This window comes from Phasianus colchicus, chromosome 2 (assembly GCF_987193195.1).
Source record: "Phasianus colchicus chromosome 2, bPhaCol1.hap1.1, whole genome shotgun sequence".
Taxonomy (NCBI): domain Eukaryota; kingdom Metazoa; phylum Chordata; class Aves; order Galliformes; family Phasianidae; genus Phasianus; species Phasianus colchicus.
This window is the reverse complement of record NC_143437.1, coordinates 23,900,412-23,912,565: the sequence shown is the minus strand read 5'-3', so window position 1 is coordinate 23,912,565 and position 12,154 is coordinate 23,900,412. Positions and strand designations below refer to the sequence as shown.

At 34.9% G+C, this 12,154-nt stretch overlaps 1 protein-coding gene across 3 annotated transcripts in view; it reads right to left on the bottom strand.

The window, feature by feature from the left end:
- Nucleotides 1-12,154, bottom strand: part of MTA3 (metastasis associated 1 family member 3) — a 123,177-nt gene that overhangs the window by 24,048 nt on the left and 86,975 nt on the right. For all 3 annotated transcript variants that reach the window (XM_090135135.1, XM_031594979.2, XM_090135134.1), the window contains exon 17: nt 3,819-3,850. In XM_090135135.1, the coding sequence (XP_089991261.1) occupies nt 3,819-3,850 (32 nt within the window). The remainder of the gene's footprint in view (nt 1-3,818; nt 3,851-12,154) is intronic.

Below are 12,154 nucleotides of genomic sequence, written 5' to 3'. Positions count from 1 at the left end.
TGTCCACATGTCACAACAAATAACTCCTTGAAACACATTTCTGAGCGTAAGTGAGATGCCTAGAAAGGCACCTCCACACCACAGTTCGGTGTTAGGCCCAATAGAGAAAAGTGTCCTGATCATGTATTGCTTCAGTGCGTTGATAAATGCACGCACTGAAAGTTTGGTGAGAAAACAAAGCTGTCACCAGTCAGCCTTACAGCCCAAGCAGGGAATAAAAAATCCCCATCACAACTTTAAGGCAACATGGTGCATTCAATAAAGATTGGAGTCAGAACAGAGTAATCTCCAGTAACAGTTTCACCTGCCAGGAAGGAGGTCTCCATGCTGAGGACTCTAAGACATTCTCAGAGACTTCTGAAAACAAGTAATCTTCTGAATGTGTTCAGCAAGTCTCTGATGATGAGTTTACGGGATGATTGTGTGTTTGTCAGAGCAGCTTCGCAGTGCCACCTGTCCCCCACTACAACATTTCTGCAGGGGTGCCATTCTCTGGTATTTAATCCACACACAGGCAGGTATGCAGCTCCATTTTTGACAGCTGCTTGCAAGTGCTGCTAATCAGCACCCACCTGGCAGGGACATGACTTTCCCATTTGTGTACACAACTCTTCATTTCCTAATGAGCACAAGTGAGGCACCTCCAATTCTCAGTGAATGCAATGCTCTTTTTTACACAGAAGATACATAAAAAAGTGTTTGAAGTAAGCACATAACACCAGCAGGCACTAAAAGTGTAATGTAAAAATTAATGAGGAATGTCTATGCTGGCTGTGACTGAAAAAATGTTTACCTGGATTATCATAAAATCCTAACTGGCTTTGAATTTTTCAAACCTAACCCTCTTCCCATCCTGAAAAGACATTTTTCCACTGCCTAAATCAGTGGGTTTTGTTTGGTTGTTTGTGGTTTACATTTTTTCTCATATAAATTTTTTTTCTCAAACAAAATCCAATGGTAAGATAAGATCTCTAGACAAAGAACAAATCACTAGAAGAAATCACGTGCTTAACATAATTGGCAGTAATTCATATTAATTGCTTCAATTTATTTAATTGACCTAGTTATACAGGATATCATGTAAACCACATCTAGACATTGAGTTTAAATTAGGTGTTGATTTATTTTTATTTTTATTTTTTGCCAGATCTAAGCAGTTCTTATCTGCTCAGACATTATCCCTCTCAAAAGAATCAAAGTTTGGAGCTAGTTTAGTTTACTTAGGGAGACTTGAGACAAATGCAAAAAAATATGTTTACATGGACTCGCTTCTAATATAGAAATTCATTCAAGTAACCTGAAGGATATTAAAGGTAATAAAAACAATAGATCATATGCAAGAAATTAAACAAATAGTCTACAGAAGTACCATTTTGAACATTCTGATTGCTACTTAATCTTCAACAAAATGCCTAGACTAGAATTAATTCTGAAAATCCTAGTCAATGACTTCTGTGCAAGAAGAAGATTAAGAAAAGGCTAACTTTCCAGGCTAAACTACTACCATGTTCATAGCATTTAACAGAATTTACACAAAAGCTATATAACCTCTGAATAAACCACATCTTTAAGTGCAGCACTTTGAAGTAAATGTTTATTTATATAGATCAGTCAAATTAGTAATGAAAGACTATCCCAGCCATCTATTCATAGAATAACAAGAAATCTGTTTTATACTTAAAATGGAGAAGACCCTCATTCCCCTCACATACAAACACACCCCTAAGCAGTTTTCTAGGTTTTTCATTTTTATGAACAGGAAGCTGAAACAAACAATAGAGGAGAATGATTGTATTTGAATGCAGAATTCTTGAGCTTTAAAAAATGAAGATATACGTAGTGTTCTCAGAAAAGCTGCGTGTTCTTTTTCATAGCAAAGTACACTCTATTCCACACTGGCTTTGATTTAAACACAAATCTGAAACTTCACAGAAAAGATCAGATTTAATGTCTTACTTATGCTATTTTTCTCTCATTCTGTTTGATTAAATATTATGCTTAATTTTGTATCTGTTAGAAAATTAATCAGTCAGAACATGTGGACTTAATTTCAAAGTAATTTATTTATTGCAGTAGTCATTCAAAAATGGACATCGACAGTATTGCTTTACTATCTCTGCATTGAAAAGACACTCTCATACTGCTTCTAATGTGCTGAATAATACATTTTCTGGCTTTTGTGATATTATCTCCCCACTGAGCGGTAAGAAATTTTCCATTGCACATTCAGTTATTTTATTAGAGAAGAGTGGGCACTGTCATAGCCTTTTGACACCGTCTAATTAGCGTACGTATTTTTAATTACACTTCTATTTATTCAAGTGCAGTGGACAACTACAGCATTGCTTTGGTTGCACAGCATTAGTCTGAGAGGTCTGAGCTTTCAGCAAGCAGGTCTGGGGAGGCTCAGAATGCAAGGAGGTTGAGAACTCAAGTTATTCAAAAACCTCTCTCCTACTGCCTCAAAAGTTTGGCCATATTTTGTGTAAGGACACACTTGTATAGGAAAAGAACATTTCTTTGGTTAAGTTCTTATAGCTGTTTTGATACACTGAGAAGACAGACTGTCAAAATACGTGTTATCTTTGGAGGAAAATTAACAGGGAAAAAAATTACAGGGAAATGAAGAATGTTCTTTTCAACAGTCTCTTAACCTTTAGCTCTTTTTCTGACATCAGTGCAAAATTTGAAAAATACTGAAAAATTTTTCAATCCCTTTCAACATGTTACAGCACAGAAATTCTACTGGTTAAACTTCTTATGTGGAAACAAGTCTACTTCAATACAATTAATCACAGCAAGGATTATATCACACCCAGTAGAAAAATGAAATGTTGCTTTTCAGATGTCTCCACTGCTTTGAATTTTTGTGGTCTGTAGTCTTAACCAATTTATTATCCATTAGCATTAGACTATTAATGGTTATTGGTGATAAATGCAATGAATTACATTTACCCTTTCCTCTGTGTTGAATCAAGTTTCCGTGTGGGAATTCACATGTCCCACAAATGCTGCACATGTCTAAGAGGTAATTATTTTAAATTAACGCTGAAAACTGTAGGAGTGACAACAAAGGCTCTAGTGACATCATGTTTTTTTCAGGTTGTTTTAAAATTTGAAAAGTCTGCCTCAAAAAATCCATCTTTTTCCAAAGTGAATAGCCCTCACCCCAAATCCCTGCTAGATGGGCATGTTCCTAGTCAGTCTTATCCTTTAATTTTTGTTCAGTCCTTATCTAACTTTTATTAGGAGGCTGAAAGAGAAAGAGACTGATAGAATGTCTCACTCTATAAAAAACCCAAGACAGACATGAAATCAATGACATTTTTATGCACAGAACTTTTTAATCTAACTTTTTAGAAGTTTATCAGTCAGTTTAAGTGTTTCACTGTCCCTGGAACACAAACTATCAAACTTAAGATAAAGTCAGAAACCAACCTCACAGGAACGTGATACAAGACATTACTTAACATGTTTTCAACTTTAAACATTCTCTGACATGATATATACATACAGTGTAAGAGATTTAATCAACTTTAATTTGACATAATTAAAAAGTCTCTTAAAAACATAATACCAGCATTGTAATTGGATATTCATATATCTACCTGCCAGTACTGCGATTTCTTAAACTATTCACCCTCACATTTTCTTCAAGATTTCCCATGAAATGACTCGCTTAAACTCAACAGTGGCAGTGGACTTTATATGAAAACTTGCTAGCAAGCTGTCTTATAAAGTTACCATACCTAATTTGTGTTCAAAGGACAAATCATTTCTATAGATTGATCTATACCTAAAATTTCCTTTATGCTTACCATTATTGTTCTTGTAGAGTGGCTGGATGATTCTGGAAAACAGAAGAACCACAGTGCATTAGAATATTGTCTTTACTCATAAAAACCTTATTTTCTTACGTTTACCCTGAAATATAAGATGTTTCTGCATGGCTACAACAAGGAGCATATCAGAAATGCAGGGACTGGGAAGAGGTCTCATGAAACAAACATGAGAATCATCACTGAAAATACATAGCAGATAAAAGTATACTGTTACTTGCACTCATTATTCTATATTCTTAATTGTCCACTTCTGCAAGAAAATGAAAAAAAAGAACTAATTCATATTTCACATCTCAAAAATTTTTTCTATGTTGCTTTTAAACTGCGGCACAGTTAATTTTCATAAATGATTAGCATTGTAGAAAAAATACAAACAGTAACAAAATAATTCCATAACTATTCCCATTTTGAAAAACTCTGAAACTACATTGTCCTTCACATGAGAATTTTCATGGATTTTTATTTTAAATGGCAGAAGGAGATTGAGACTTATAACATTCGGAAATTTTAATTACTATCTCATATATGATAAATTACAAGTCAGTCAAACACACGTTTACATAATATTGCTGAGAAATCATGACCAGGCCAATAGCCAACAAAGACTTCATCCTGCTACTTATCTTACAGTACATTTCCTTTGTTGTTGTTGTTCTTACTTTTCTCAGCGGGGACAGAAGACTCATCCTTTGTGGCATTATAATGCTACAGGTGTTACATCACAACTGTGCTCTTCCTAGCAGATTAGAGTGAAGGAACCTATGATATGTGCAACTCATATCTTCACAGTGAAGTTATTTTTGTTATTACAAGTTTATTTACTGTTTTGACATTACAGTCAACATTTCAGAGAAAACCCAGTTCCTGAGAAAACCCAGAGACTACATTCGTGGAAGGATATAACTCTTGAGAAAGGACTCATTATTTTTACAAGCCCAACTTCCCAGTAACCAAAACAAACCAAAACAAAAGCAACAACAATACAACATAAAAGAGCACAACTCCATTTCCTGAAGTGCTGAAAATCAGGTTAAACAAAAATAATATGGTTTCTTCTCTCTTGAAACACAAAGATGTGTTGCAGAGCACCTCCACTCATTCACAAACAGACTGAAATGAACTAACTAAAGCACATACTTCCTATATTCAGATACTCCAGAAATAAGAATATCTTCACTCTTTTTCAGAGGTACTATCCTTTTGACACAGATTTATATGTCCAGTCCTATAAAGTCATGCTTAGCCATGATTCTACTACCAATGTTCCAGAATAATATCTTCTTTGATATTAATGCCAATATTGATATTGATATGAACTGAGGACTGCAACACTTAACAGCAGAATGGACCTGGAGGTTGTTAAAAGTATTTTTCAACAATATGTTTACACACCTAATACAATGGAAACAGCTGTTGATTCTGGGATTTCAGCATTCTGATAACCCATTAATAACCAAGCAAAGAACTAAAGAAAGACCTGTTACACATACAGAGTGTTTACACTCTATAAGAAAGAATAATTTTTTGCATTTTTTTTTAATAAAGTGCTGCAGATACTGAAATACAATCTCAGTTGTGAAACACCTTCTAGAAAGACTTGAGTAGATGTCATGGTTTTATGTTTTTCGGTTTTCAGTATTCCGCATCAAAACATCATGTACTGGAACAGTGTTAATGCTCCAATTCCAGGTACTTATCCCTATACATTATGAAGTCATGGGATCTGACCCTTCTGGGTGGGACGATCTCTTACTGCCTGGCAGTGGGTGCAGGAAGGTGCTTTCATAGCCGTTCCAAGCTTTTCAGGTTTGACTCGGTCTCAGGAACTCTCTCTCCTATCTTATTTGATTTATTAGTTTCAATTTCAATTAGATTGTATTATATTGTGTTATCTTGTATTCTGATATCATAGTTAGTAAAATAAGTTTTCCTCCATAGATTGTTGCTGCTGTTTTTTTTTTTTCCTCCCTTCCTTCCTTCCCATTTGGTGGGGCTGAGGGGCAGGGGCCTACTGCCCCCTGTCATGGGCATAGATTGATCTAATTAACTCCATGACAGTAGATTTATAAATAAAAAAGCTACTGAAAGATCTCTTTAAGAAGTAGATGTAGTCAAAAGATTCTAGATCTAGCAAAGTACTATTGTTAATTAATATTTTTTAACAATTAATATTTTAATAATTAATATTGTTAATAAAGCACTACTGTTGCACAATTTAAACTGTCGCATACTCTGTTAACTAAATATTCTTTGAACTCAGAAAGAAATGATCAAGGTATAAGATAATTATAAAAATAATAATTCTCACATTTCAAGATGCTTTATAAATTTTACTGACAGATCAAGCATTTCTTCCTATTTACAGGCATTATGAGACTATAATATTTCACACTGTAAAACCACTAAAGGGTAAAATCAGAAAGAATCCACTGATAAATATGGTGCTAACTACCAAGTTATTTGAAGTTTGCATATAATTCCCCAGTGACATATATTTTTGTTCCCTTAGAGTCTTTTCTAACTAGGTAAGAAGCCACAACCTTAATATCACACCAGCCTTTTTCCAGCTGATAACATGTTTTGTTTCTATGTGCTAGTCACAGAATCACAGAATTGCCAAGGTTGGAAGGGACCTCAAGGATCATGAATCTCCAACCCCCATGCCACATGCAGGGCCACCAACCCTCCCACCTAATGCTAGACCTGGCTACCCAGAGCCCCATCCAACCTGGCCTTGAACACCTCCAGGGACGGGGCATCCACAGCCTCTCTGGGCAGCCTGTTCCAGTACCTCACCACTCTCTCTGTAAAGAATTTCCCCCTGACGTCCAACCTAAATCTTCCCTCCCTCAACTTAAAACCATTTTCCCTTGTCCTGCAGTTATCAACCCTTCCAAAGAGTTGATTCCCCTCCTGTTTGTAGGCTCCCTTTAGGTATTGAAATGCTGCAATGAGGTCACCCCGCAGCCTTCTTTTCTCCAGGCTGAACAAGCCCAGCTCCTTCAGCCTGTCCTCATAGGGGAGGTGCTCCAGTCCCCTGATCATCTTTGTGGCCCTCCTCTGGACCCTCTCCAACAGTTCCCTGTCTTTTTTGTACTGGGGGCTCCTCACTTGGACGCAGTATTCCAGATGGGACCTCACAAGAGCAGAGTAGAGGGGGACAATCACCTCCCTCTTTTGATGGAACCCAGTCTTTAGTCAGTCTGCTGATAGAAAACTTTTAATTTTTATTATTAAATATACATATTTACAGGGTGATCAGCAAGACTAGCAGGTGAAAGTTGCCCTTATATAAACCTTTCCCTATAAATAAGCTTTATCATTGCCTTGTATATAATCTTAAACTAAGAATTAGTTTGAATTTATTTAAGGGTGATTCTTCGTCTTCCAAGATCAAAATCTGAAACGCTAGAGAAAGACAAGAAAAGCAAAAGAACACAGAAATATACAAACGTATCAAAAAGTATCTTCCCCAGATGCAGGAACTTTGCAGTTAAACTGCTTAAGCAGTTTTCTGAAGGTGCCTTCCGTATCACATTATGCAATAAACTTGTACTTTGCAATCATAGCTTACAATAAATAATCAATCCACTTGGCAGTAATCATACACAGAATTACTAAGTACAAACTCCAGATCTCAAATCCAGTGCATGTAATTTGTGAGGTAATTATGCTCCTAACCCTATTAACCAGCAGATAGGATCGTCTTTCTGCAACTTCAATTCTTTAAAACTCTACCACTGGAAAGTAACCAGAGCCTAATTCCTGGAATGACCACCTGCACTGTTTTGTGAGCTAATTTGATTATAAAGTTGTTCTAATTGTTTACTGTTTTAAGAGCTGGTTTATTCTGCCAATTATAAAAGATTGCATTACTGTGAAATAATGCCTACACATTATCCATATGTATAAAAATATATTCTTATTTAGCAGCAGAAACTGGGGACAGCTCAGGGGACACTTCACCGTGGAATACCCTCAGCTCCCCCTGTGATCCCATTTAGATTGCTCATCCTACAATCTGAAACTGCCAGTTTCAGATTTTCCTTAGTCCAACAAGATGGAAGCAATGCACAGAATGCTCAAAGTGAGACATCAAGGCACGTGTGCTAATCTATTTTGAAGTTCTCAGAATTGAATGTAAGTGAAGAAGACTTACAAATGAAGCATTTCCTATCTTCATATAAATAAAAGCTCTTAGTCATATATAAGTTGGGAAATAACAAAGAGTTGTAAATGACTCTTTCACTGACGAGTCTGCTTGCCCAACAAATAGCAGTAACATTACAGAAATACCCACATCTCCAGAGAAATCTACTTCCTGTACTCACATTTCCATCAATTTCAGAGCACATACTTCAGTTCTTTACTGAAGTACGATATGTAGCCAAGTATTTCAAAACTTTTACTAGTTATAGCAAAGATCAAAACTAGCACACACATTTCCACAGAAAATTTCAGAGAAAAAAAATCTGGCTTTAAAACAATAAATAGCATTTGTTTCTCACTTTTCAGAAAAATGGGTACACAATTCATTATTAACTGCACGTTTTGTTTCAGCACAGGGGAAATGGTTACAGAAGATTCACACAATAGCTTACCACATCTCATTTCTTCTCTTTCAGTTTTCAAATGACTGGTATATAAAATGAAGTTTAAAACAATTTAGGTGGGCATATAGTTTATTAATATGAAGCATATGCATGAAAAAAAATCATGGTTTTATTTTTAAAGTGAATGGAGTATCTGATGTTTTTCAATATGCATTCCATGATTGTAATCTGCCACCTTGGTAGAACTTCTCTAGCTTTACCAAAACTAATATTCTGATAACAAAAAAAGCAGACACCATGAGAAAAGACATCTGTCTCTGCTGAGAGATTCAATCCAATAGTGAAAATATCTTCTTCCTAACATATCTTCACACAAGGTTATACGAAATAAATTCCAGGGAAACACATATATATATTTTTTCTGTTTCAAGAAATTTTGAGTAGGAAAGATTTAGATTCTCTGCTTGTCAGTTAGGCAGCTTAGAGTTTCATATATTTGATGGACAGTCGCAAATTCCCAATGGAAAAAAAAAAACAGGAGTAAAATATAAGCTTTCTTTCCTTGTTTATCTCTTCAATAGCCAATACTATTAATCATAAACGGAGTAAGAGAGACTGATCAAAATAGCACTTAGGAGAGAAGGTACAATTTTTTGAGGTCTTTCTCACTTTGTCAATTCCTCACGTCACTTTCTTATCTTTCTACGATAGAGATGCATGGGTTCCTACAAAAATGGGCCAATTAAATTTCTTTCTCCTTCTTAGATACAGCTGAATCCTTCAGTAATTTATTCCCTGAGGAACTGAAGTATGACTGTTGAAAGAATCCTCTTGAAGTTATCAAGACATCTCAGGCTGAAATACAGCACTGAAGGTCTCAAAAGAGGAAAATGGGATCATAGTTGTTGATTAAAATTTCTTCAGCTATGAACAACTTCTACTTCTGCCCATGAGTAATAAGATTGGTATCACTGGGTACAGAATAATCTCTATACTCCATCAGTGACTGTATCATCTTGGACATCCTGTGGATATTCTTGGTTCTGATGCATATAAAAGCAAAGAAACAGCTGTCAGTTGACAGAAATTACATTAACGTAAAATAACTTTACCTGATCTTTCCAAATACTACATGGAAAATTATCATTACAGATCCTACCAAAACAACATCCTGACGTGAAACTCAAATTACTTGGATGTACAAGCATCTTGTGAGTGAAAGTAATTGTTTGAAATAATTTCAGTAATTCACACAGTAATTTAAAGATCAGATTCAAAATATCTACAAAGCACCTCATAGTCACTCCTAAGTCTTATAATCATCAAATCCAGCAAACAACATTCTGCAACGCTGTGATCTTCTGAAGATATAAATTTCCCCATTTGAAAGAGACTGCCTTCACTACCGAAAACCATTTAAATATCTCGTGTTGATTTTCTTTACAGCAGCAATGGAAATTCTGTATCTCAGAGTAGTTTAAAGCACCAGCATGCATATTACTTGATGCTGTGCATTTTTCCAGAATAGAAAAAAACTTTCTAATATTTTTCTTTCTATCCTACAGAATGCAAGATGTCCTGTTATTTGAAAACAGACAAAAAAAAAAAATACTTTTCTAATATCATTCAGAAAAATTCTCCCTCCTACAGGAGAGAACACAAACACATAGAAGATCTTTAACTGTGAAAAAAAAAAAAAAAAACAGCTTCTGATTGCAACCTTTCTTCTGAAAACACCAACAGTTCATAATAATAGCCATAGTACTATAAATAGCACTTAAGCAGTGTTGTTTTATTCAGGTGTATGAATTATGTGTGGATGCATAGAACTAGAACTATGTCTCTTAGCCATGTGTGATTGATAATCAGATCTTTAAGCATAAGCCTCCCTATTTCCAAAAAGAGATGAATGAGCTCCCTCAGTTAACAAGGAATTATGGTCTGAAAATGACACACTCCCTCATCTATATCAGTTGCACCATTTTTTTGCTGGAGAGTCACACATGGGACATGAAAAAGAATCTTGTACTGCATTGGCCATAGTAAGGACTTAAGCCAATGTAAGAAATGGTAATCAAGTTCTTATTCCGTCATAACTTACTTAAAAGTATTAAACCATACATTACTGGTTTTTCCTCAGTCTTCCCCTTCTCTTTCATAGATTTGTTAGTATGACATTCTGTAAAAATGCAGCACTCAACTCACCTGGGCAATACAATTGACTTGAAATAGGCTAACCTAAAAATATATTTACAAAGGCCTAGGTGACATTTACTTGAATACTGTATATCTTAAGTAAACATACTTCTATGGCTTAAAAAAATATTCTAATACTGTTCTGGAATAATTCTGGAATTTTCTAATTAATGCAGTAAAACCAGAAACGATCAATAGTATTTTGGAAACAAAAAAGCCAAGAGGACCACAACCACTACTGAAAAATGGAGATTAAGATGATCCAAGTGATCATAGCCAGCAATGATCTAAACAAAAATTATGGTTAAGGCTGATATGTGGCAGAGGATGATAATGCAACTGATTTTATGCTGAAAAAATTGTTAAGACTGTTAAGGATCGTCAACAAAAGATAAGTTTTGGCCATTAACTAAGTTTAGTGTTTATTAAACTTCTGTTTGATTTGGTAGAACAAAGTAGTCTAATGCAAATTATATTTCCATGATCACTGTTGTATCACAGCCAGTGTGTCAGAAATTATTTTGCAGTTTGCACTGACTACACTTTGCAAGCTTTTAACTAAAGGGAAAACTAGGACAAGAACCAAAATACTCATTTTTATATGAACAAAATACACTTCCCAGATTTCTATTACCTTGGATATATGCTTTCTTTATGATTTAATAGAAAATAGATAAGTAGAAATAATTATCACCTAAAGCAACAATTTACAGTTCTCAATAGTAATTTTTCAAATTAGATTTAGATTAAATTTAAATTGCTCTTATGTCAAATTGTCTTAACACAGTTATGTATTTGATACAAACTAATCAATGTGGCTAATAACAAGTTCTATAAATACTTCATGTTGAAGAGAACATTCAAAATAAATAGAAGAAATGTTATGAAGCTCATCTCTTTAAAGGGATATCATCACAATAATGTTTACCTTGAACTTATTGCTATAGTTTTCTTTGCTGTGGAAATGTAGCAAAATCTTTATTTCCAGGTGAAATTCATTCTTCGCTCAAAGATTACAAAGACAGTCCAGTCTAATGGCCAGCATTAGAGAGGAGAAAAAGCAGCTTTTGTTCACAATCACATGCAGAAACTACGAGATCAGCACTACAGTACTTCACAATGAATGTCCACAGTGAAAATTCTGCTGTGTGAAACGTACAGCATTTTTAGCTATGCCTATTAATGGTATCATTGTTTTATCACACAGTTGTCATCTTAGTCCATTGAATAGCTTGCATTGCCATGCATGTTATTTGCCTACCATGTGATTGTTGTTTGCACAATGAGGAAATGTCCAAGTGATCCTGTCATACATATATAGTAAATAACCACTTTTTGTAAAAAAATTTAGTGATTTCTAGGTATTGTTAAACGTACAATAGGTATTTTCACTGCAAGATACAAATGACATTGGCAATGACAGAAAAGCATGATTGTTCTGGTAAAATAATGGATTGAGCTTTCACTCCTGTATTTGGAATAGTATTTCTATTATCTTGTCTAAAAAGAATCTCTCTCATTTCTACCTTGACCCGTGAAACATGAAAACAGAAAGGCACTTCT